This window comes from Protomyctophum parallelum (assembly GCF_964188405.1).
Source record: "Protomyctophum parallelum genome assembly, chromosome: 19".
NCBI lineage: Eukaryota > Metazoa > Chordata > Actinopteri > Myctophiformes > Myctophidae > Protomyctophum > Protomyctophum parallelum.
In genome coordinates this window covers 5,947,508-5,974,645 of record NC_139717.1, presented here as the reverse complement: position 1 = coordinate 5,974,645, position 27,138 = coordinate 5,947,508, and the positions used below count along the sequence as shown (strand labels likewise).

The following is a 27,138-nucleotide window of genomic DNA, read 5'->3' as shown; positions in this document are numbered from 1 at the left end:
TTTTGGAGTTAAATCTTCTCTTAAAGAGCTACCAAAATTAATCGGGCAAGGACCGCCAACTAGTGCCGCACCATTTTTCACGATTCTTCACAAAATGAAATTGCATATACTGTACTGTAGGTGTCTAGATCTCCATCTTTTTCCGATTAATTGTGCAGCACTGTACGCACGTACGCACACACACACACACACACACACACACACACACACACACACACACACACACACACACACACACACACCTTTATACTGTATCGGCTCCTAATAATAAGTTTGTGTTTTCTGCAGGAATACCCTTCATACACAACGTTTGGCCAAAACCAGTACGCCCAGTATTACTCCGCCTCATCCTACGGGACATACATGTCGTCCAATAGCGTGGATGGGACGGGGTCCACGGCGGCCTATCAGCTGCAAGAGCCCGCCCCGGTCATGACGGGACAGGCCGCGGAGCTGCACCAAGGTACGTTCTCTATGCTACGTCTATGCTACGTCTATGCTACGTCTATGCTACGTCTATGCTACGTCTATGCTACGTCTATGCTACGTCTATGCTACGTCTATGCTACGTCTATGCTACGTCATGACGGGACAGGCCGCGGAGCTGCACCAAGGTACGTTCTCTATGCTACGTCTATGCTACGTCTATGCTATGTTCTATGCTACGTCTATGCTACGTCTATGCTATGTTCTATGCTACGTCTATGCTATGTTCTATGCTACGTCTATGCTACGTCTATGCTATGTTCTATGCTACGTCTATGCTACGTTCTATGCTACGTATATGCTACGTCTATGCTATGTTCTATGCTACGTCTATGCTACGTCTATGCTACGTCTATGCTATGTCTATGCTACGTCTATGCTACGTCTATGCTATGTCTATGCTACGTCTATGCTACGTTCTATGCTACGTCTATGCTACGTCTATGCTAACTGCTTTGAGGCAGGACTCCAGAGAAGAAGGGAAGATATAACCTCATTGTCAGCTCCGTAGCAGTGGCCGGCAAACTATGTTAAAGGGATTGTGACATTAAAAAAAAGGTTTTGGAATTGTTCTTGTTTTTTTTAGGTTTTCTAATCTCAATTGCACCCAAAAAACATGAACTTTTAACATTCAGTAGATTTTCTGTGATCTGGGGTTTTCTGGCTCAAACAGGTGCTCTGATTTGCCGGCAGTAAGTGACATCACTTACTGCAAATCCCATATATGTCAATGGGATTTGCCAGCAGATGTCACTGTTTTCACTGTGTTGCCTGTTTTCATTGTAGCTCAAAAGGCCCAAAAAACCCCAAAGAAAACTTCAAACCACAGAAAATCCACTGAATGTTCAAAGTTCAGGTTTTTTGGGTGTAATTGAGGTCATAAAACCTAAAAGAAAAAAGAAAAAGAAATGAAAATGAATGTCATAAAACCTTTAATATAATCTCACATCCACTCTAGAACAACGGTGTGCCAAATCCCTTGTGTGGGCTGTAGTAAGGTCCCACTCTGCACACTGTACCCAGGAGGATTTGGGTCATTTAGACAGTATTTACGTTAGCAAATTTTAAGTGAGAAAATGTGCATTCTGTTGAGTCAGACTTCAAGCCGGATTTATGCTTACTTGCTTAGGCAAAAAAAAACAGCCGATCCTCAAACTCACAACGCATTCGTAACGCAACACATTGGGAGCGTGTAGATCGGCTATTTGCGTTGGGCAAGTGCAACGAAGTGTATCAATAGATGGGACGAGAGTAGAGTATGGCAGCAAAAACAAGGAATGGAAACAAAGTAAAGTGTGCCAAACATCTTCTCTCTCTCTCACGCTCTCCGTTTCTCTCCTTTCCCGCTCTTTTCTTTTGTTTATATTTTCTCACATTTCTTTTGGTTTACCTTGGCTGAGAATCAGCAGCTGTGATTAAAGGAGCTTATCGCGTCTCTCTCTGTCACTTACATTGATTTACCGTTTAAATCCGCCTCGCGCTTTGGCTCTCTCTCTCTGTGAACATCGAGTTACATCATAATATTATTATTTGCTATTCACTTATAGCTCCTTTTGCTTTCTGTTATTTAACCCATTCTGGGGGGGAACCCCTTTTGGTGTTTCAAGCATTATGTTATGCTTTAGCTATTGAAAAATAGCAGACCTACAAACTCATACGAGCTTGTAGATCTGCTATTTTAGAAAAATCGTGAAATTGTGGCCCAAATGTTTGAATATATTCTTTCAGAGCGAACGTTTTTAACTCAAATCTTTGCTTCTGGATGGGGGTGGGGGTGGGGGGGGGGGGGTCCCTGGAACAACAGATTTTAAGATGGGGTCGGCGGCCAAATACATATATTTCCTTAGAGGGTCTTTAGAAACATGGATTTTTCAGAAAACTGTCAGGATGCAGAAGACATTTTGTAGAGTCGATCTCAGGTCTAAATGGGTTAAATTGCATTATTCCGTCCTTCTCTCTCTCCATCTGCCCCCCCCCCCACCATCTTTCTGTCTGTCTCTTTCTGTCTCTCTCAGTCTATCAGTCTTTCTCCTCCTGCACTTTCATTCTCTCTCTCTATCATCATCTCTCTGTGTCTCTCTCCCTCTCTCTCTCTCTCTCTGATTGAGACATAACAATATGAGAGCTGAAGCTTAGCGTCTGGTTCTGGTTACCGCGCCACGGCGGAACCATGTGGCACTTAGCGTTAGCGGCGCAACATTCAGCATGAGCTACATTCCACCGTCCGTACTACGTTTGGTGTTTGTGTTCAAACATTATCCCATTTTGGGGGCGGGAACCCCTTTTGTGTTAGCACTATGTTGTGCTTTATAGCTATTGAAAAATAGCAGATCTACAAGCTCATAGCGCGCCACCGAGTGGCGCGCTATGAGCTTGTAGGTCTGCTATTTTTTGAAAAATCCAAGAACGACTGACATAGTAAACATAGCTTTTCAGAAAACTGTCATCCCCCTGGCCAGCCGGGGCGCCTTGATGGAGGGGAAAGGAACTGGTTGGAATAACGTGTTCCTTCCACGCGCTACGTCCAACCAGGGAAACTCCCCCTGTCAGGTGTAAAAGCATAACATGATGCTAACACCAAAAGGGGTTCCCGCCCCAAAATGTGTTCAATAGTTTTGTGTGCATTCGAATCTTGTGCATTAATTCACACCCAAAAAAATAGCCATGCTGCTTTTCTGTTTATGGAACTCATTAGTTTAATCTAATCTCTGCTATCCTGTAGAATTATTTACCCTGACCGCATGATTTATTGTTATATTCCTCTGGCGTATCTGCAGAGTCTCGACCATTAACTCCTACAGTATACATTTCTTCAGTGACTTAAATATTGTTTATGAATGTTTGTACAGTTTGAAATAAATATTTTGTAATTGTGGAATTGTATAATTATGAAGCCGTGATGTCAGTGAGTTTTACGTGTGTGGTTTTGTGTGTGCGTGTGTGTGTGTGTGTGTGTGTGTGTGTGTGTGTGTGTGTGTGTGTGTGTGTGTGTGTGGTTGTGTGTGTGTGTGTGTGCGTCTCCTCAGCAGACTTTGACACAGTGCAGAGCCCTTCCACGCCCATCAAGGAGCTGGACGACCGCGCCTGCAGGAGTGGGGGGGGCTCCAAATCTCGGGGGAGGGGCCGCAAGAACAACCCTTCCCCCCCGCCGGACAGTGACCTGGAGGTAATTGATTGATTGAAATATTTATTAACAGTTTGCAGAATTTACAGTACATTTCAAGCACAAACTCAATACAAAGACTGTTAACAGTGAGTGGACGACCCAATTAAGCATTACACTTGTTTTCTTGATTCAATTCATCAAAACATTTAGAGACGTACAAATAGACACTTCTATATAGTTAAAGAACAGAACAGTAAGACGCTGTATATTATAGAACAACCCTTCCTCTCCCCGCCGGACAGTGACCTGGAAGTATATTATACAATAAACTAATAAACTAATAGTATAATACACACATCACTTTGGTAGAGGTGCTGGGTTCAAAAATAGCATCAGAAAGAGAGAAAAGAAAAGAACCGCCATCTGCTCCAAAGGTTACACTTTATTGACGACGTAGTCGAGCCATAAGGCTCTTCATCTGGTCAAAGTATAACTTTTGGAGCAGATGAGTGGATTCTTTTCTCTTTTTCGGAACCACCCAAACACTAATACTTAGTCAAACGGAGATGCCAAAGTACTTGCTGTGCTCTTCTTTGCCAAAAAAAAAAAGCCCTTCTACAAGTTCACAACACGTCGCAACGCGATGCATTGCGAGCTTGTAGATCTTGACATTTTTGCCAAACGTTCCGTACAGTACAGTACAGGGATGCTGGGGTTCAAGCGGTTTAACAGATATTTAGGGCTAATTCGTACTTGACCGCAGAGGCACCGATCTAGGGGTTGCTCTGGTGCCTGAGCACCCTGGGTGAATTCAAAGCACCCTCCTCCACGATGCGGACTAGTCCATTCTCGTTAAGCCGGTTTGGATGGGGACTCGGGTGCGCCCCCCTAGCCCCCCTAGCCCCCCCCCCCCCCCCCCCCCCCCACATACCGTACGCACTTCACACCTGAGGTGTGAAGTGGTGTGTTTACGCTCAGGTTCAGCACCCCTTGGCCATAGATCCGGCGCCTCTGCTTGACCCTGTCACCGGAAATATTAAAGAAAAGCTAAAAAAAAAAAAAATCAAGTGACGAAGGTCATACGCTGATGGCGTATATAGATTGCACGTGAATGCTGACAGATTGAACCTAGTCTACTTTCGAAAATAATACACATCAGAAAATAAATGTAATGGATATAGTATCGTTGTTTATGCGTCCATGGCCTGTAGAGATGGACGCTCTTTTCTTATGTGTGTTTCTCTGTCCATGCAGGGCAGGGGCGGCGGTGGCTCAGGGGTAGAGTGGCTGGATGGTAACCGCAAGGTTGCCAGTTCGAACCCGGGCTCCCCCAGAGTTACTGTCGAAGTGTCCTTGAGCAAGACACTGAACCCCTAATTGCTCCCGATGTGCTGGTTGGTGCCTTGCATGGTTTCCGCTGCCATCGGTGTATGAATGTGTGTGTGTGAGAATGGGTGAATGTAATGCACAATCTCTGTAAAAGCGCCTTGGATAAAGGCGCTATATAAATGCACCATTTACCATGCAGAGGGTGTTTGCGATGCGACTGTGTGTTTCTCTGTCCATTCAGAGGGTGTTTGTGATGTGACTGTGTGTTTCTCTGTCCATGCAGAGGGTGTTTGTGATGTGACTGTGTGTTTCTCTGTCCATGCAGAGGGTGTTTGTGATGCGACTGTGTGTTTCTCTGTCCATGCAGAGGGTGTTTGTGATGCGACTGTGTGTTTCTCTGTCCATTCAGAGGGTGTTTGTGATGTGACTGTGTGTTTCTCTGTCTCCATTCAGAGGGTGTTTGTGATGTGACTGTGTGTGTCTCTGTCCATTCAGAGGGTGTTTGTGATGTGACTGTGTGTTTCTCTGTCCATTCAGAGGGTGTTTGTGATGTGACTGTGTGTTTCTCTGTCCATTCAGAGGGTGTTTGTGATGCGACTGTGTGTTTCTCTGTCCATTCAGAGGGTGTTTGTGATGCGACTGTGTGTTTCTCTGTCCAGTCAGAGGGTGTTTGTGATGCGACTGTGTGTTTCTCTGTCCATTCAGAGGGTGTTTGTGATGCGACTGTGTGTTTCTCTGTCCATTCAGAGGGTGTTTGTGATGCGACTGTGTGTTTCTCTGTCCATTCAGAGGGTGTTTGTGATGCGACTGTGTGTTTCTCTGTCCATTCAGAGGGTGTTTGTGATGCGACTGTGTGTTTCTCTGTCTCCATTCAGAGGGTGTTTGTGATGCGACTGTGTGTTTCTCTGTCTCCATTCAGAGGGTGTTTGTGATGCGACTGTGTGTTTCTCTGTCCATTCAGAGGGTGTTTGTGATGCGACTGTGTGTTTCTCTGTCCATGCAGAGGGTGTTTGTGATGCGACTGTGTGTTTCTCTGTCCATTCAGAGGGTGTTTGTGATGCGACTGTGTGTTTCTCTGTCCATTCAGAGGGTGTTTGTGATGCGACTGTGTGTTTCTCTGTCCATGCAGAGGGTGTTTGTGATGCGACTGTGTGTGTCTCTGTCCATTCAGAGGGTGTTTGTGATGTGACTGTGTGTGTCTCTGTCCATTCAGAGGGTGTTTGTGATGTGACTGTGTGTGTCTCTGTCCATTCAGAGGGTGTTTGTGATGCGACTGTGTGTGTCTCTGTCCATGCAGAGGGTGTTTGTGATGTGACTGTGTGTGTCTCTGTCCATTCAGAGGGTGTTTGTGATGCGACTGTGTGTGTCTCTGTCCATGCAGAGGGTGTTTGTGATGCGACTGTGTGTTTCTCTGTCCATTCAGAGGGTGTTTGTGATGCGACTGTGTGTTTCTCTGTCCATTCAGAGGGTGTTTGTGATGCGACTGTGTGTTTCTCTGTCCATTCAGAGGGTGTTTGTGATGCGACTGTGTGTTTCTCTGTCCATTCAGAGGGTGTTTGTGATGCGACTGTGTGTTTCTCTGTCCATTCAGAGGGTGTTTGTGATGCGACTGTGTGTTTCTCTGTCCATGCAGAGGGTGTTTGTGATGCGACTGTGTGTTTCTCTGTCCATGCAGAGGGTGTTTGTGATGCGACTGTGTGTTTCTCTGTCCTTACAGAGGGTGTTTGTGATGCGACTGTGTGTTTCTCTGTCCATTCAGAGGGTGTTTGTGATGTGACTGTGTGTTTCTCTGTCCTTACAGAGGGTGTTTGTGATGCGACTGTGTGTTTCTCTGTCCATGCAGAGGGTGTTTGTGATGTGACTGTGTGTGTCTCTGTCCATTCAGAGGGTGTTTGTGATGTGACTGTGTGTGTCTCTGTCCATTCAGAGGGTGTTTGTGATGCGACTGTGTGTTTCTCTGTCCATTCAGAGGGTGTTTGTGATGCGACTGTGTGTTTCTCTGTCCATTCAGAGGGTGTTTGTGATGCGACTGTGTGTTTCTCTGTCCATTCAGAGGGTGTGTGTGATGTGACTGTGTGTTTCTCTGTCCATTCAGAGGGTGTTTGTGATGCGACTGTGTGTTTCTCTGTCCATTCAGAGGGTGTTTGTGATGCGACTGTGTGTTTCTCTGTCCATTCAGAGGGTGTTTGTGATGCGACTGTGTGTGTCTCTGTCCATTCAGAGGGTGTTTGTGATGCGACTGTGTGTTTCTCTGTCCATGCAGAGGGTGTTTGTGATGCGACTGTGTGTTTCTCTGTCCATTCAGAGGGTGTTTGTGATGCGACTGTGTGTTTCTCTGTCCATTCAGAGGGTGTTTGTGATGCGACTGTGTGTTTCTCTGTCCATTCAGAGGGTGTTTGTGATGCGACTGTGTGTTTCTCTGTCCATTCAGAGGGTGTTTGTGATGTGACTGTGTGTTTCTCTGTCCATTCAGAGGGTGTTTGTGATGCGACTGTGTGTTTCTCTGTCCATTCAGAGGGTGTTTGTGGTGTGACTGTCTGTGTCTCTGTCCATGCAGAGGGTGTTTGTGATGCGACTGTGTGTTTCTCTGTCCATTCAGAGGGTGTTTGTGATGTGACTGTGTGTTTCTCTGTCCATTCAGAGGGTGTTTGTGATGTGACTGTGTGTTTCTCTGTCCATTCAGAGGGTGTTTGTGATGTGACTGTGTGTTTCTCTGTCCATTCAGAGGGTGTTTGTGATGTGACTGTGTGTTTCTCTGTCCATTCAGAGGGTGTTTGTGATGTGACTGTGTGTTTCTCTGTCCATTCAGAGGGTGTTTGTGATGCGACTGTGTGTTTCTCTGTCCATTCAGAGGGTGTTTGTGATGCGACTGTGTGTTTCTCTGTCCATTCAGAGGGTGTTTGTGATGCGACTGTGTGTGTCTCTGTCCATGCAGAGGGTGTTTGTGATGCGACTGTGTGTTTCTCTGTCCATTCAGAGGGTGTTTGTGATGCGACTGTGTGTGTCTCTGTCCATTCAGAGGGTGTTTGTGATGTGACTGTGTGTTTCTCTGTCCATTCAGAGGGTGTTTGTGATGCGACTGTGTGTTTCTCTGTCCATTCAGAGGGTGTTTGTGATGCGACTGTGTGTGTCTCTGTCCATTCAGAGGGTGTTTGTGATGTGACTGTGTGTTTCTCTGTCCATGCAGAGGGTGTTTGTGATGCGACTGTGTGTTTCTCTGTCCATTCAGAGGGTGTTTGTGATGCGACTGTGTGTGTCTCTGTCCATGCAGAGGGTGTTTGTGATGCGACTGTGTGTTTCTCTGTCCATTCAGAGGGTGTTTGTGATGCGACTGTGTGTTTCTCTGTCCTTACAGAGGGTGTTTGTGATGTGACTGTGTGTTTCTCTGTCCATTCAGAGGGTGTTTGTGATGTGACTGTGTGTTTCTCTGTCCATGCAGAGGGTGTTTGTGATGCGACTGTGTGTGTCTCTGTCCATGCAGAGGGTGTTTGTGATGTGACTGTGTGTTTCTCTGTCCATTCAGAGGGTGTTTGTGATGTGACTGTGTGTTTCTCTGTCCATGCAGAGGGTGTTTGTGATGCGACTGTGTGTGTCTCTGTCCATTCAGAGGGTGTTTGTGATGTGACTGTGTGTCTCTCTGTCCATTCAGAGGGTGTTTGTGATGTGACTGTGTGTGTCTCTGTCCATTCAGAGGGTGTTTGTGATGTGACTGTGTGTTTCTCTGTCCATGCAGAGGGTGTTTGTGATGCGACTGTGTGTGTCTCTGTCCATGCAGAGGGTGTTTGTGATGTGACTGTGTGTTTCTCTGTCCATTCAGAGGGTGTTTGTGATGTGACTGTGTGTTTCTCTGTCCATGCAGAGGGTGTTTGTGATGCGACTGTGTGTTTCTCTGTCCATTCAGAGGGTGTTTGTGATGCGACTGTGTGTTTCTCTGTCCATTCAGAGGGTGTTTGTGATGTGACTGTGTGTTTCTCTGTCCATTCAGAGGGTGTTTGTGATGCGACTGTGTGTTTCTCTGTCCATTCAGAGGGTGTTTGTGATGCGACTGTGTGTTTCTCTGTCCATTCAGAGGGTGTTTGTGATGCGACTGTGTGTGTCTCTGTCCATTCAGAGGGTGTTTGTGATGCGACTGTGTGTTTCTCTGTCCATTCAGAGGGTGTTTGTGATGCGACTGTGTGTTTCTCTGTCCATTCAGAGGGTGTTTGTGATGCGACTGTGTGTTTCTCTGTCCATTCAGAGGGTGTTTGTGATGCGACTGTGTGTTTCTCTGTCCATTCAGAGGGTGTTTGTGATGCGACTGTGTGTTTCTCTGTCCATGCAGAGGGTGTTTGTGATGCGACTGTGTGTTTCTCTGTCCATTCAGAGGGTGTTTGTGATGCGACTGTGTGTTTCTGTCCATTCAGAGGGTGTTTGTGATGCGACTGTGTGTGTCTCTGTCCATTCAGAGGGTGTTTGTGATGTGACTGTGTGTTTCTCTGTCCATTCAGAGGGTGTTTGTGATGCGACTGTGTGTTTCTCTGTCCATTCAGAGGGTGTTTGTGATGCGACTGTGTGTTTCTCTGTCCATTCAGAGGGTGTTTGTGATGCGACTGTGTGTTTCTCTGTCCATTCAGAGGGTGTTTGTGATGTGACTGTGTGTTTCTCTGTCCATTCAGAGGGTGTTTGTGATGTGACTGTGTGTTTCTCTGTCCATTCAGAGGGTGTTTGTGATGCGACTGTGTGTTTCTCTGTCCATTCAGAGGGTGTTTGTGATGCGACTGTGTGTTTCTCTGTCCATTCAGAGGGTGTTTGTGATGCGACTGTGTGTGTCTCTGTCCATTCAGAGGGTGTTTGTGATGCGACTGTGTGTTTCTCTGTCCATTCAGAGGGTGTTTGTGATGTGACTGTGTGTGTCTCTGTCCATTCAGAGGGTGTTTGTGATGCGACTGTGTGTTTCTCTGTCCATTCAGAGGGTGTTTGTGATGCGACTGTGTGTGTCTCTGTCCATTCAGAGGGTGTTTGTGATGCGACTGTGTGTTTCTCTGTCCATTCAGAGGGTGTTTGTGATGCGACTGTGTGTTTCTCTGTCCATGCAGAGGGTGTTTGTGATGTGACTGTGTGTTTCTCTGTCCATTCAGAGGGTGTTTGTGATGTGACTGTGTGTTTCTCTGTCCATGCAGAGGGTGTTTGTGATGTGACTGTGTGTTTCTCTGTCCATTCAGAGGGTGTTTGTGATGCGACTGTGTGTTTCTCTGTCCATTCAGAGGGTGTTTGTGATGCGACTGTGTGTTTCTCTGTCCATGCAGAGGGTGTTTGTGATGCGACTGTGTGTTTCTCTGTCCATGCAGAGGGTGTTTGTGATGCGACTGTGTGTGTCTCTGTCCATTCAGAGGGTGTTTGTGATGCGACTGTGTGTTTCTCTGTCCATTCAGAGGGTGTTTGTGATGCGACTGTGTGTTTCTCTGTCCATGCAGAGGGTGTTTGTGATGTGACTGTGTGTTTCTCTGTCCATTCAGAGGGTGTTTGTGATGTGACTGTGTGTTTCTCTGTCCATTCAGAGGGTGTTTGTGATGCGACTGTGTGTTTCTCTGTCCATTCAGAGGGTGTTTGTGATGCGACTGTGTGTTTCTCTGTCCATGCAGAGGGTGTTTGTGATGCGACTGTGTGTTTCTCTGTCCATGCAGAGGGTGTTTGTGATGTGACTGTGTGTTTCTCTGTCCATGCAGAGGGTGTTTGTGATGTGACTGTGTGTGTCTCTGTCCATGCAGAGGGTGTTTGTGATGTGACTGTGTGTTTCTCTGTCCATGCAGAGGGTGTTTGTGATGTGACTGTGTGTTTCTCTGTCCATGCAGAGGGTGTTTGTGATGTGACTGTGTGTTTCTCTGTCCATGCAGAGGGTGTTTGTGATGTGACTGTGTGTTTCTCTGTCCATTCAGAGGGTGTTTGTGATGTGACTGTGTGTTTCTCTGTCCATGCAGAGGGTGTTTGTGATGTGACTGTGTGTTTCTCTGTCCATTCAGAGGGTGTTTGTGATGTGACTGTGTGTCTCTCTGTCCATTCAGAGGGTGTTTGTGTGGGACCTGGATGAGACCATCATCGTCTTCCACTCTCTGCTGACGGGCTCCTACGCGCAGAAATATGGCAAGGTGAGATTAGAGATATCGCACGCACGGAGGCCCACACACACACACACACACATATCGTTGCCTTATCCTCAAACGACACCGTCAAATGCTTTGTGTTCATTTTAACCCATTTAGGACTAAGGCCAATTCTAAAAACGGCTTCTAAATACTGACCTAAGTTTTCTGGAAAAACTTCAAATATTTATTCTATGATTTCAAAACTGTTATTTTGCTATGCTGTACATGGACATGTGGAACATGTGCAGGACAGGAAAAGATTAAGTCAGATGCACTCGACTGTAGCAACAAGAACCACAAAGAGGTTCCGCTCCAGAAGGGTTTACTGTGCAGATGACCTAATATGCATTGATTTGATTATGAATTCATAATTGATTTAACATTGACTTTTGCTGCCATTTTGTCACGCAGAAGTAAACCACAGTTAAAGCAATGAGCTTTAACTGGCGCTCATTCCATTATTTCTTATAGAAAACCGCGATCCGGTTCACGAGGGCATCAAAGCATATCCCCTCATTATTGTGTCTATAGTGAAGTGATTTATTTTATATTTTGTGTATCCTGCTTTTGACAGCATCGGAGAATGAAATAAACACGCAACACCACCAGAGCAGTGTGGTTTGAGATATTAACCACCCAAACCTGCCAAAATACGCGTGCGTGCGTACAGTATACTATATATATATATATATATATATATATATATATATTCATAAAACTGATGATGTTTGTACCAGCATCGTCCTAATTCCACAACATAATTTATCTCTTTTTGGTCTGATGTTTTTTTATTATTTTGGACCAAACTATGCCCTGTGATCCTGTTCGGTGGTCTGGCCCGTATGGCCCCCGGAGACTGATCCCGTTCGGTGGTCTGGCCTGGCCTGTTTGGTGGTCTGGCCTGGCCTGTTTGGTGGTCTGGACTGGCCCGTATGGTGGTCTGGCCTGGCCCGTATGGTGGTCTGGCCTGGCCTGTTTGGTGGTCTGGACTGGCCCGTATGGTGGTCTGGCCTGGCCCGTATGGTGGTCTGGCCTGGCCTGTTTGGTGGTCTGGCCTGGCCTGTTTGGTGGTCTGGACTGGCCTGTTTGGTGGTCTGGCCTGGCCTGTTTGGTGGTCTGGACTGGCCTGTTTGCTGTTTGGTGGTCTGGCCTGACTGGCCCCCCGCAGAGCGACTGCAACTGTTTACAGTTCCCCTGCATTCTGTCGGTTCGGTCCGGTCGCTGGCTGGCTGGCCCGCGTCCGAGATCAGACTATATGTGGTCAGGACTGAAGCAGCCTTTTTTCTATTTTATTGGATGATGTAGTTTCCTGTGGTGTGGTGGTGTGGCAGCCAGTAGCGCGCCTGTATACTGTACTGTACTGTACTGTACTGTACTGTACGGCCCCGCGCGGACTCAGTTCTCCATGCCGTGTTGTTTTGGACGTCCAGAAGAGAGAGAGAGACAGAGAGAGAACGCAACGCGGGGTGGAGCGCCAACCGTTTAGAGCCAGACTAGCATGGAACCATGATGGGGGAGCTCAGGCGTTTTACAACCACGGCTTTTTGTGGGCATCGCTGCACTTCCTAGTTCCTCTAGTTCCTCTAGTTCCTCTGCACTTGACTGGACCGTAGCGTTCAGACATGGTTTGGGGCCCTGGTGGGTTGTAAATAGTCGTGCGCGCGTGTGTGTGTGCGTACGTGTGTGTGTGCATGCTCGCGTCTCAGAGAAAGAGGAGAGAGAGAGAGAGAGAGAGAGAGAGAGAGAGAGAGAGAGAGAGAGAGAGAGAGAGAACGCTATGCATGTGTGACTGCGAACCCTGTGGCATAATAAATTCTGCTTGGTTTGTGTTGCATTGGCTGGAGAGAGAGAGAGAGAGAGAGTCACAGAGGAGTTCCAGAGTGAGAGACTGTATTTTAACGAATGTAAGAGAGTTGTAAATTTCTCCTCGATTACAAAACAAAATGCTGATGGCTCCAACAGCTCCCTCGTCGCCAATACAACGTAACGGCCTTTGTTTACCCACTGGTGTCGTGTTTTGTGATGTAGCGCGAAATTGGTGCCTGTATTCTTCGACTGTCTGCATGCATGGTGCGCCACTGAGTAGCAGCAGAGCTGTGGCGAACCGAACGGACGTGTTCTGCTAATCTTGGTTTTAAAACAATTTGGAACCAAAGTGATTTCTCTTTCCTTTTTCTCCTTTTTTTTTCTTTTCTTTTTTTACACCTCATCCACTCCTCCTGCCCTTAAGAAATATGGTGGCAGCTGTTTCTGTTCACACCTCGCCAAGAGTGGTGTTTACACCGTCGGCATGGCAACCCTCCTCTCATAGTAGTGGGGTTCCGTCTCCATGTTAAATTTTGTTGTCATTTACAACTCATGTAAAAGTTTCACTTTCAATACTAATTTGAAGGTGAGGGTCTATAGAACCATTTTGGTTCGAGTGGCAATCACCAAAATAAAGTAATTGGCCTATAGGGGGCGTAGTCAGGTGCCAACCCCCATCAGCCCTACCAAAATATGTAAACTGTTGTAACCTTTGATTAAATTATCCAATCTGAACATATGATATATGTATGGATTCACAATCAGGAGTAGCATTTGGTACTTAAACCTTAAAGTTAGATATTGGAATATAATACACCACTCCTGTGTTATATTTGTTTATTTAATTCTTTTTTAGTTATACTATGTACTGCCACTATAGGGGGAAGAGTAGCAGGTGTGTCTTAATTGTTCAGACTTGGTAGCTTGTTAGTTATAAGACTAAGCATACTGCAGAAGAGCATGAGCTGCACTGATTGCTCTATTGTGGTATTGATATTTTGAAGGTAAACATGAACATAAAAACATTGAAGTTAAACATGTCATGAAGGATCCTAAAGTGTTTTTTATGAATATGGATAGTCATGTGGGATAAGTGGCCAAAGTACTACATCCCAATAGTATGAGCTAGCATTAACCAAAGTAGCCTGTAGCTATAGCACAGGCTAAAACTAAAGGCTAGCTACAGTATAGCAATTATGCTGAGGATTGTGTTTTCATTATTTTCATTATTATTACAATGGTAAATGTGAATGTAGCTATATGTATTGCTGACTGTTGTATCTATTAATATGTTGAGGCAAACTGTTAAATACAAAAGTTATATAATAATATAGTAATCTAATATTTTCTATATTTTTTCATGATATGACCCTAACAGAAAACTAAACCTGGATAAAGTATTTGTCTGTTATGGCTGGGACAACGAAATGGCAGTTGTGCATTTTGTGCCAAAAGCAAACTGAGGAAAGACTTGTTTGCCCTCTTGCAAATCCAGTTGCCAGTCGTAGAGAAGGAGCCTACACAGACATCATAGGCCTTGCAAGTCAGTTCAGAGCAATTGACTCTTCTCCCCACCCTGACGTTGAACTTCCAGATGCAGAATCCATGAAGCTAACTCGTGCATTCTGGCATACAACTTGTCCGCATCTGTATAGGGCAACAGCACTTGACAGTACAAAAAAAAGGCATTCTGGAGGTGCTGTGGCATTGGCAAGAAGATCATGCCGGACTGGTGCACCTGTTAATCGTAATAAATGTCTCTTTTGTGGTGAAGAAACATATGCAGCAGACCATTCGTTACAGAAGGTAGAACTCACCCAAGAGATAAACGACAAGGCAGTTGCGCTGGGAGAAGACCGTATCGTGGCACTCCATGACTATCCATATTCATAAAAAACACTTTAGGATCCTTCATGACATGTTTAACTTTTTTGCTTACCTTCAAAATATCAATACCACAATAGAGCAATCAGTGCAGCTCATGCTCTTCTGCAGTATGCTTAGTCTTATAACTAACAAGCTACCAAGTCTGAACAATTAAGACACACCTGCTACTCTGCCCCCTATAGTGGCAGTACATAGTATAACTAAAAAAATAAAATAAACAAATATAACACAGGAGTGGTGTATTATATTCCAATATCTAACTTTAGTTCCCCACATATGTACTGCATTGTCTCATTTGAGTGAAATATTATATATTGTCTTATTATATGTATTTTGTTTTTTCCAATTAGTCATTCATGATAACATAGGTATAGGCACCAACATCACCATTCTAGGTTCAACAGGATAGAAGTTAGGCGTAATGTAGTAATTCAATGTACATTGGCAGCCATCTTTATTTTGTTTCTATCAGATTATTCAAAACATTAATATTTGAAATCCAGTTGATTCCTCACACAGGATTAACTTGATATAGCAAGAAAAACAAAGAAAAAACAGCAATATAAGAAAATTAAGACATTTTTCAAATAAACATAATTCCGATTTTGGCCATTTTGGAAATTTGGCAAAAGAAAAAATATTTTTTAATTTGTAGACTTGCCACTCGAACTAAAATTGTTCTATAGGTCATTATCTACAAATTAGAAGTGAAAGTTAAACTTTTGTTGAGTTGTAAATGACGGTCTGTCTAGGGACCCCACTACTAGTTTTTAGCTCGTTTTCCTGCTATTTTTGTGGATATACACCAATACTGGGTGGAAACAAATATTATATGTCTAATACCAAATGCTACTCCTGATTGTGAATCCATACATATATCATATGTTCAGATTGGATAATTTATCAAAAGTTACAACAGTTTACATATTTTGGTAGGGCTGATGGGGGTTGGCACCTGACTACGCCCCCTATAGGCCAATTATTTTATTTTGGTGATTGCCACTCGAACCAAAATGGTTCTATAGACCCTCACCTTCAAATTAGTACTGAAAGTGAAACTTTTACATGAGTTGTAAATGACAACTAAATTTAACATGGAGACGGAACCCCACTATAGGGGATCTGTGTATACACCATCTGAGTTAAATGGTTTTTCACTTCTCATGAAAGTGCATGACTGAAGTGGTGGACTTAACTGAAGTCAAAGTGCTAAAGTATTACCATCAAAATATACTGATGTTTTATATAATCACACCCGTGTGAAGTGAGGGGCGCTCGTACATGGTCGGTATCGTGCCAGTATCATGGTCAGTATCATGGTCAGTATCATGGTCACTTGGTCAGTATCATGGTCACTTGGTCAGTATCATGGTCACTTGGTCAGTATCATGGTCACTTGGTCAGTGTCATGGTCAGTGTCATGGTCACTTGGTCAGTATCATGGTCACTTGGTCAGTATCATGGTCAGTATCATGGTCACTTGGTCAGTGTCATGGTCAGTGTCATGGTCACTTGGTCAGTATCATGGTCACTTGGTCAGTATCATGGTCACTTGGTCAGTATCATGGTCAGTGTCATGGTCACTTGGTCAGTATCATGGTCACTTGGTCAGTATCATGGTCACTTGGTCAGTGTCATGTCAGTATCATGGTCACTTGGTCAGTATCATGGTCAGTATCATGGTCACTTGGTCAGTGTCATGGTCAGTATCATGGTCACTTGGTCAGTGTCATGGTCAGTGTCATGGTCACTTGGTCAGTATCATGGTCAGTGTCATGGTCACTTGGTCAGTATCATGGTCACTTGGTCAGTATCATGGTCACTTGGTCAGTATCATGGTCAGTGTCATGGTCACTTGGTCAGTATCATGGTCACTTGGTCAGTATCATGGTCACTTGGTCAGTATCATGGTCAGTGTCATGGTCACTTGGTCAGTATCATGGTCAGTGTCATGGTCACTTGGTCAGTATCATGGTCAGTGTCATGGTCACTTGGTCAGTATCATGGTCACTTGGTCAGTATCATGGTCACTTGGTCAGTATCATGGTCAGTATCATGGTCACTTGGTCAGTATCATGGTCAGTGTCATGGTCACTTGGTCAGTATCATGGTCAGTGTCATGGTCACTTGGTCAGTATCATGGTCACTTGGTCAGTATCATGGTCACTTGGTCAGTATCATGGTCAGTATCATGGTCACTTGGTCAGTATCATGGTCACTTGGTCAGTATCATGGTCACTTGGTCAGTATCATGGTCAGTATCATGGTCACTTGGTCAGTGTCATGGTCACTTGGTCATTGTCATGTCAGTATCATGGTCACTTGGTCAGTGTCATGGTCACTTGGTCATTGTCATGTCAGTATCATGGTCACTTGGTCAGTATCATGGTCAGTGTCATGGTCACTTGGTCAGTATCATGGTCACTTGGTCAGTGTCATGTCAGTATCATGGTCACTTGGTCAGTATCATGGTCAGTGTCATGGTCACTTGGTCAGTATCATGGTCAGTGTCATGGTCACTTGGTCAGTATCATGGTCAGTATCATGGTCACTTGGTCAGTATCATGGTCAGTATCATGGTCACTTGGTCAGTGTCATGGTCAGTATCATGGTCACTTGGTCAGTGTCATGTCAGTATCATGGTCACTTGGTCAGTATCATGGTCAGTATCATGGTCACTTGGTCAGTATCATGGTCAGTATCATGGTCACTTGGTCAGTATCATGGTCAGTATCATGGTCACTTGGTCAGTGTCATGTCAGTATCATGGTCACTTGGTCAGTGTCATGTCAGTATCATGGTCAGTATCATGGTCACTTGGTCAGTGTCATGGTCAGTATCATGGTCACTTGGTCAGTGTCATGTCAGTATCATGGTCACTTGGTCAGTATCATGGTCAGTATCATGGTCACTTGGTCAGTATCATGGTCAGTATCATGGTCACTTGGTCAGTATCATGGTCAGTATCATGGTCACTTGGTCAGTGTCATGTCAGTATCATGGTCACTTGGTCAGTGTCATGTCAGTATCATGGTCAGTATCATGGTCAGTGTCATGTCAGTGTCATGGTCACTTGGTCAGTGTCATGTCAGTATCATGGTCACTTGGTCAGTGTCATGGTCACTTGGTCAGTGTCATGGTCAGTATCATGGTCACTTGGTCAGTGTCATGTCAGTATCATGGTCAGTATCATGGTCAGTGTCATGTCAGTGTCATGGTCACTTGGTCAGTGTCATGTCAGTATCATGGTCACTTGGTCAGTGTCATGGTCACTTGGTCAGTGTCATGGTCAGTATCATGGTCAGTATCATGGTCACTTGGTCAGTGTCATGGTCACTTGGTCAGTGTCATGTCAGTATCATGGTCAGTGTCATGGTCACTTGGTCAGTGTCATGGTCAGTGTCATGGTCACTTGGTCAGTGTCATGGTCAGTGTCATGGTCACTTGGTCAGTGTCATGGCCAGTATCATGGTCAGTATCATGGTCACTTGGTCAGTATCATGGTCAGTGTCATGGTCACTTGGTCAGTGTCATGGTCAGTATCAATCAATTTACAATTTACAATTTAGGCATTTAGCAGACGCTCTTAATCCAGAGCGACTTACATTTAAGCAAGAACAAAAGCATGGGAATACATCACATAAAAGCATTTATCATGAAACATGCGTAAGCTAAGAAAGTAACAGTGGAATATCTATATAATGAAACTATACATACATATAATGAAACTATACATACACTATACATATAATTGCGAACGCAGTGAGCCACTTACTATGACAGCAGGGGCTGAGTGTCTGTGTGTCACGCTGTGTGTGTGTGTCACGCTGTTACACCACCGGCCCGCCACCAGAGGGCGCAGCTGTGGCACGCACGCACGCACGCACACACACACACACACACACACACACACACAGGGCGCAGCTGTAGCACACACACACACAACCACACACACACGAGCTGCGTTCGCTTCACGCGTTTGCGCGTCTTACTTGTACTATATATACATATAAACTATACATATTTACTACTATGCTATACATATGTACTATGGCGTGCTATGACTAAATACAATACAATTATAGTGCTGTCTACATAACATGCTATAAGTCTGTATCAAATGCTATCTAAGGCAACATAAATGCTATCTAAGGGGGTAGGGTAAGTGCTATGGGCCATGATGGAGTCTGAAAAGGTGGGTTTTCAGGCTACGGCGGAAGATTGGGAGTGATGCTGCAGTTCTGACTGCAATGGGAAGTGCATTCCACAGTTTTGGAGCCAGAAGGGAGAGTATCATAGCATAGCTAGTATCAGTATCATGGTAACTTGGTCAGTATCATGGTCAGTATCGTGCCAGTATCATTGGTCACTTGGTCAGTATCATGGTCAGTATCATGGTCACTTGGTCAGTATCATGGTCAGTGTCATGGTCACTTGGTCAGTGTCATGTCAGTATCATGGTCACTTGGTCAGTGTCATGTCAGTATCATGGTCACTTGGTCAGTATCATGGTCAGTGTCATGGTCTCTTGGTCAGTGTCATGTCAGTATCATGTCAATTGGTCAGTGTCATGTCAGTATCATGGTCACTTGGTCAGTGTCATGTCAGTATCATGGTCACTTGGTCAGTGTCATGTCAGTATCATGGTCACTTGGTCAGTGTCATGTCAGTATCATGGTCACTTGGTCAGTATCATGGTCAGTGTCATGGTCACTTGGTCAGTGTCATGTCAGTATCATGGTCACTTGGTCAGTGTCATGTCAGTATCATGTCAATTGGTCAGTGTCATGTCAGTATCATGGTCACTTGGTCAGTGTCATGTCAGTATCATGGTCACTTGGTCAGTGTCATGTCAGTATCATGGTCACTTGGTCAGTGTCATGTCAGTATCATGGTCACTTGGTCAGTATCATGGTCAGTGTCATGGTCTCTTGGTCAGTGTCATGTCAGTATCATGGTCACTTGGTCTGTGTCATGTCAGTATCATGGTCACTTGGTCAGTGTCATGTCAGTATCATGGTCACTCTGTCAGTGTCATGTCAGTATCATGGTCACTTGGTCAGTGTCATGTCAGTATCATGGTCACTTGGTCAGTGTCATGTCAGTATCATGGTCAGTATCATGGTCACTTGGTCAGTATCATGATCAGTATCATATCACACACACACACACACACACACACACACACACACACACACACACACACACACACACACACACACGCACACACACACACGCACGCACACACACTGTAGAGACAAATATGATGCTCAATCTCTTTACCACTCGCACTCAAACAGACTGATTCTCATTTCTCATTGGGATAGTTACAGTATGCATAACGTGGAATATTGTTCACATCTTTACTGAAGCGTGGGTTTGTCATGGCAGTCAAAATGATAACAGTCGAGGTGGAGAGAGAAGGATTGTTTTAATGGAGACTTGTTCCAGACCAAAAGTCATATTTTAAATATGCTATGATTGATTGAATAGTTCTGCAGAACAATCTTCCACATTAGACAGATCTTTTCCTATAACTCTTTAGGAAAGCTAAACTCGAAAACAGAGGTCAGGACACATTTCAGTTTTCTGTCTGCTGACAAACATATATATATGTGTATATATGCTATAGAGCACCGAAGTCTGACGTCAATGGGGCACAAATCCACGGGATGCACTTTTTATTTGCATTGTAATCCCCATAGATGGATTTTAGGTCGCCTCATATAAGAAATATTTCATATAAGAAATCGTCCAGGCCATTTCACTCATATGGATTATGAAGAATCAACTGACTGAGAAAAACACTACGCTATTGTTACTTCTACCGAATTAGTTACATTTTCGCTAGATACAGACATATCATATCATATATGAGTGACTGACTGTCGCAAACGATACAGAGACAACCTCCCCGACAATAACGCAGAGAAAGCTTATTTATGAAGCGATTTTAAGACGAGCCCATGTTATTCTCCATAGAGAAATGACTTCCGTGAACCCGGGGAATGGAGGGGATGAGCATGTGAGTGACGTCAGGACGTCAGCGCTCTATACCCTGTGTCTCTCACATGGCTCGCAGCATAATCATTTACATGAGACACAGTGTGCAGAGGTAGGGCTGCCGTGCCTCATACTTAGGTTAGGTCAGCATAATCATTGACATGAGACACAGTGTGCAGAGGTAGGGCTGCCGTGCCTCATACTTAGGTTAGGTCAGCATAATCATTGACATGAGACACAGTGTGCAGAGCTAGGGCTGCCGTGCCTCATACTTAGGTTAGGTCAGCATAATCATTTACATGAGACACAGTGTGCAGAGGTAGGGCTGCCGTGCCTCATACTTAGGTTAGGTCAGCATAATCATTGACATGAGACACAGTGTGCAGAGGTAGGGCTGCCGTGCCTCAGACTTAGGTTAGGTCAGCATAATCATTGACATGAGACACAGTGTGCAGAGCTAGGGCTGCCGTGCCTCATACTTAGGTTAGGTCAGCATAATCATTTACATGAGACACAGTGTGTAGAGGTAGGGCTGCCGTGCCTCATACTTAGGTTAGGTCAGCATAATCATTTACATGAGACACAGTGTGCAGAGGTAGGGCTGCCGTGCCTCATACTTAGGTTAGGTCAGCATAATCATTTACATGAGACACAGTGTGCAGAGGTAGGGCTGCCGTGCCTCATACTTAGGTTAGGTCAATGGTTCCCAACCTTTTCTGGACCAGAGGAACCACTTGAACAAATGTAAAGCCTTCGTGACGGGTGGGCTGCGTGCAGGCAGGTTTATTTTAATGATAGTTAATCAATTGTGTTCCGACTTGGATCAAATAAACTACTGTATCACAATGAAAACTCTGTATTTCAAGATTTCAAAGGAAAAAAATCCATGGCACTTTTTTTTGTACATACCGGTATATATATTTTAAAAATAAAATCGTACTATTTTGCCAATTATTTGGGGTCCCACTTGCAATACTCTCGCCTTTGCTGCATGTCTCCTCCCCTTCTCTTATCTCCCTCTTACTGTCTGTCTTCACTGTAACTATAAATAAAGGCAGAAAAGAAAAGAAAAGAAAAAGTGTTATTTTAGTACATAAATAAATATAAAAAATCAGCCTTATTAACTCCTTATCACTTCCAGTTTCTTCCAATCTGGGCATACCAACTCTCTCTCTGTCTCTCTCTGTCTCTATCTCTCTCTCTCTGTCTCTCTCTCCCTCTCTCTCTCTCTCTCTCTCTGTCTCTCTCTGTCTCTCTCACTCTCTCTCTCTCTGTCTCTCTCTCCCTCTCTCTCTCTCTCTGTCTCTATCTCTCTCTCTCTCTCTCTCTCTCTCTCTCTCTCTCTCTCTCTCTCTCTCTCTCTCTCTCTCTACCTCTCTCTCTCTCTCTGTCTCTCTCTGTCTCTATCTCTCTGTCTCTGTCTCTCTCTACCTCTCTGTCTCTCTCTGTCTCTATCTCTCTCTCTCTGTCTCTCTCTCTCTCTCTCTCTCTCTCTCTCTCTCTGTCTCTCTCTCCCTCTCTCTCTCTCTCTCTGTCTCTATCTCTCTCTCTCTCTCTCTCTACCTCTCATCTCTCTCTCTGTCTCTCTCTGTCTCTATCTCTCTCTCTCTGTCTCTCTCTGTCTCTATCTATATCTCTCTCTCTGTCTCTATCTCTCTCTCTCTCTCTCTCTCTGTCTCTATCTCTCTCTCTCTCTCTCTCTACCTCTCTCTCTCTCTCTGTCTCTCTCTGTCTCTATCTCTCTCTCTCTGTCTCTCTCTGTCTCTCTCTATATCTCTCTCTCTGTCTCTATCTCTCTCTCTCTCTCTCTCTACCTCTCTCTCTCTCTCTGTCTCTCTCTCTCTCTCTCTCTCTCTCTCTCTCTCTCTCTCTCTGTGGTAGTCTCTCCCCGTGAGGCCGTCCGTCACGTTAGTTTCTTTCTATTCTGGTCGTCTTAACGGCGTCAGCAAATCGCACAGCGAGCTGTCGACCCTCCCTGACCTATCAGGGCAAGATGATGCTTTCTGCAGCTGAGCCCTGGTTGGCAGGACTGTCCCCCCCCCCCCCCCCCCCCATGACAGCGCACGCACGCACGGCACGGCACACACAAAAGCACGGCACACACGCACGCACGCACACATGCACAGCACACACATACACATAAACGCACACACCTTCCTGTGAGGCCACACGCTTTCTGTTGATGGGACCGAACAAGTGCAACCAGTCTGTCAGCAAATGCTGAGATTAGTGGAACATACCAACTCTAGCAGGCAGCTAGAGGGGGGGGGGGGGGTGGGAGTTGGTGAGTTATAGATAATATCCTAAAAATAAATAAAGAAAAGAGTAGAGGTGGCTGCACACTAGACGTGTTTTTCGGAAATCCTAAAACTCGTCCAGTGTGCAGCGACTGGACACACACACTGGTCTGATTAACCAATTCTGACCTGAGATCAGATTCATACGAGGTTTCCACCGGACACACACAGGTCTGATTAACCCATTCTGACCTGAGATCAGATTCATACGAGGTTTCCACTGGACACACACTGGTCTGATTAACCCCATTCTGACCTGAGATCAGATTCAAAACAAATTTAGCAAAACAAATACAGTACTGTATGTTGTCAAAAGGAGGCCATACAAAACTATGTATTCATAAATAAGCTATATCTGTGCAGCTTGTAGATCTGCTATTTTTTTGAAAAATGTGTGCAAATCTTTGAATATAATATATTTCACAGAACGTTTTCAACTCAAATCTTTGCTTCTGTGGGGGTCCCTGGAACTACATATTTTCATATTTGGTCGGTGGCCAAATACAGATAATTCTGGGGGTCCTTGACGTGGAAAAAGGTTGTGCACCACTGACATAGAAACCTAACCTGACGCTGCCAGATGGGGGCGGTATTGGGTAACCATGTTCCCCAACACAGCACTCATCTGGGATCTCTCAGGGAGTTGAGCTGACACAAATCCGTTCCGTACCGAACCAATCAGCGTGAGCTAAGGGCGGGATATGTGCGAAACCGGATGTGAAGCTATATAGACACGTCAATATGATTGGTTGTGTTTGCACGCCCACACGGTGATAGACAGACGGTCCCATCCGGTCCCAATTCAGGATCGCAAGAGTGGTCAGTGTCAACTCAGACAGGAAAGGAATTGTGAGGGATGTCAACGTCAGAACCTTCCCAAGCTACCCGGTTCCTGTCACTAGGCCTGCCACAGCAAAAGCAAACCACAAAATGTCTAACAAACTCAAACTCGAGATCCCAGCAACAGTGCTTCACAGAGACGTCAGGCGACTGGTCGTCCTGCTTCCCACTGAAGAGCAGAACAAACCGGACCCAAGTTTGCCTCTGTAACGTGCGACCTCCCAGATGTTTCCACAGGAAGGTCGAGTGGGAGGTGTGAAGTCAACTTGGAGAAATGGAGAGCAAGGGGTTCAATCTGGACTGACAATCATTGACAATCATTGACTGACAATCTCACTCACTCACTCACTCCCCAATTGCCTCACTAATCACCATCAGTGCATTCACTGCACCTGAGAGTAGGGCGTTGGCCAAACACAGGAAACACACAAACCTCCACACAAACAGCAGTGTGCATCCAAAGAGGAGCAACACACACTGCAACAGCAGAGCAGAAGGATGCAGCCATATAAATGCTGGAGAGACAGCCGGTGAGAAAGAACTGTTGATATGTGACAGATCATGCCAGTTGCATGCCAGTTCATGGACATTGTTTGTTGTTGTTTGTGATGACCCTTGAAGTTAACATTGAACATGATTATTTGATTTAAAATACATTTGAATTGAGTATTGATTGATAAAAATGGTTCAATGATGCTAATTAACTAAGTTTATTTAATTCACATTTCATGAGTTTATTATGTTTAAAAACAGTTTAAAAACGAATTGAGCAAAAAATGAATTGATTTAAAATGAATTGATAAAGAGACACTATTAAGTAAGAATGATATTTACAGGTGTTTAAAACATATGCAAAGTATGTGTATTGATTTAATGTGCATTATACTTACATTAGTTTTTTATTTTCCCTTTAAGGTTTTTCACCTGACTTACCCACTTACTGACTTACACAATGTACAACTGTACTCAACTAAAAAGTAAAGAAGAGTAAAAAGAAGGAAACTGTGTGGTCATTGTTTGAGTGAAACCCAGTTACAATCTTCATATGGTCTGTGCCATCCCTTTCAAGCAGGGAAACTGCAAAAAATACTAAATAGCTTGACAATCATCTACCAAGTATCTTGAAAAAAAGGAACAGCCCCGTCATCGAATTTGCTTCCGCGATCCCAGATCCCAATAAGCTGTGAAACAAATTTGTGTAGCAAGCTTCTTGGATCTGGCAGCGTCAGGTTAATAGAAACCTGGGTTTTTCTGAAAACTGTCAGGATTTAGAAGGCATTTGTAGAATCGTCCTCAGGTCTAAATGGGTTAAGATTAATCAAAACATAAATCCACTCTATATGACGGTTTTTGGGGAAGATCATGAAGATAATTGTGATTATGATGATGATGATGATGATAGTTATGTTGAAGATGATGAGTCCTTTCTTCTTCCTCAGGACCCTCCCATGGCGGTAACGCTTGGTCTACGGATGGAGGAGATGATCTTCAACATGGCTGACACACACTTATTCTTCAACGATTTGGAGGTTAGTAACGGTGATAAAAACAGACACACGGGCAGGTACCCTCACAAAAAACATGCAGTAATCCTGGCCTCTAAACTGCCTCCCCCTGGCCAGCCTGATGGAGGGGAAAGGAACTGGTCTCTAAACTGCCTCCCCCTGGCCATCCGGGGCGCCTGATGGAGGGGAAAGGAACTGGTCTCTAAACTGCCTCCCCCTGGCCAGCCGGGGCGCCTGATGGAGGGGAAAGGAACTGGTTGGAATAACGTGTTCCTTCCACACGCTACGTCCAACCAGGGAATTAAACTCCCCTTCTGTCAGGTGTAAAGGAGCAACTTGGACTCCTCATGCATAGAAGGAAGCATGAGTTTAGGTCTGTTGATCTCCCCAGGTTAATAATAATAAAACTTTATTTGTATAGCACCTTTCATGACATGAAATGCAGCTCAAAGTGCTTTACAGAACAATGGAGAATAAAAGAAAAGCAAGGCAACGACATAAAAAAAATAAAAAAAAAGCAGTAATGCAATACAGTGTGGACATGAATAACAACAAATTAAAAAAAATAAAAGATCAATTAAAAGCAATGTTGTAGAAGTGGGTCTTGAGCTGAGCTTTAAAAATGTCTACAGAGTAAAATAATTTTAAAATCAATCCTAAAAACAACCGGAAGCCAGTGCAGTGATGCCAAAACTGGAGTAATATGTTCTCTCATCTTAGTTCTAGTTAAAACTCTGGCTGCTGCATTTTGGACAAGTTGTAATCTGTCAGTTGTTTTCTTAGGCAGTCCTGAAAAAAGTGCATTGCAGTAATCAAGCCGAGAAAAAACAAAGGCGTGGATTAGCGTTTTTGCATCGTCCAAGGACACATAGGCTCTGATTCGTGCAATAAGGTGAAAAAAGGCAATCTTGGTAACATGATTAATGTGTGAATTAAAAAGGTTGGCGGAGGGTGTGTAAAATATGGCTCATACGTTTAGGGATAAGGTATAAGGTGGTGCGCAAGATAGGGCCCCTAGACCAGTGGTTCCCAAAGTGGGGTCCGGGGACCCCCAGGGGTCCTTGAGGGAGTTCCAGGGGGTCCCCAGCTATGATGGATTTTTAGGAACCAAATAATGGACCCATGGATCCCATGGACCCATGGATATTGTATATAGTCATAGCACGCCATAGTACATATGTATAGCATAGTAGTAAATATGTATAGTTTATATGTATAATGTATGTATAGTTTCATTATATAGATATTCCACTGTTACTTTCTTAGCTTACGCATGTTTCATGATGAACATAAAATGAACATAAAATGCTTTTATGTGATGTATTCCCATGCTTTTGTTCTTGCTTAAATGTAAGTCGCTCTGGATTAAGAGCGTCTGCTAAATGCCTAAATTGTAAATTGTATGGATCTGTAACTCTGAGAGTGTCCATTTGGTGTCAGTGATTGGGTCCCAGAGATAGAAATGCCATTAAATGGGGGTCCATAACGTAATGCATGCCAACAGGGGGGGGGTCCTTGAAATTAAACAGGTTGAGAATCACTGCTAGAGCCGTGAAGAATATTCTGTCAATTTGGGGGTCCTTGACATGAGAAGGTTTGGGAACTACTGCCCAAGAGACTATAGACTACAAATGAGAGATACTCCCCCCTAGTGGTATGAAACCATATCACAGAATCAGATTTCAGCAGGTGGCTGGAAGTAACCAATAGAGGGGCGGATCAGACTAGCGCTGGAAACGGACGCTGGCTCCCTATTG

At 44.5% G+C, this 27,138-nt stretch overlaps 1 protein-coding gene across 4 annotated transcripts in view; it reads left to right on the top strand.

The window, feature by feature from the left end:
• The window catches only part of eya4 (EYA transcriptional coactivator and phosphatase 4), a 102,752-nt gene that overhangs the window by 62,066 nt on the left and 13,548 nt on the right, over nt 1-27,138 (top strand). For all 4 annotated transcript variants that reach the window (XM_083791101.1, XM_083791102.1, XM_083791099.1 and 1 more), the window contains 4 exons: nt 289-463; nt 3,513-3,652; nt 10,963-11,046; nt 25,316-25,405. In XM_083791101.1, the coding sequence (XP_083647227.1) occupies nt 289-463; nt 3,513-3,652; nt 10,963-11,046; nt 25,316-25,405 (489 nt within the window). The remainder of the gene's footprint in view (nt 1-288; nt 464-3,512; nt 3,653-10,962; nt 11,047-25,315; nt 25,406-27,138) is intronic.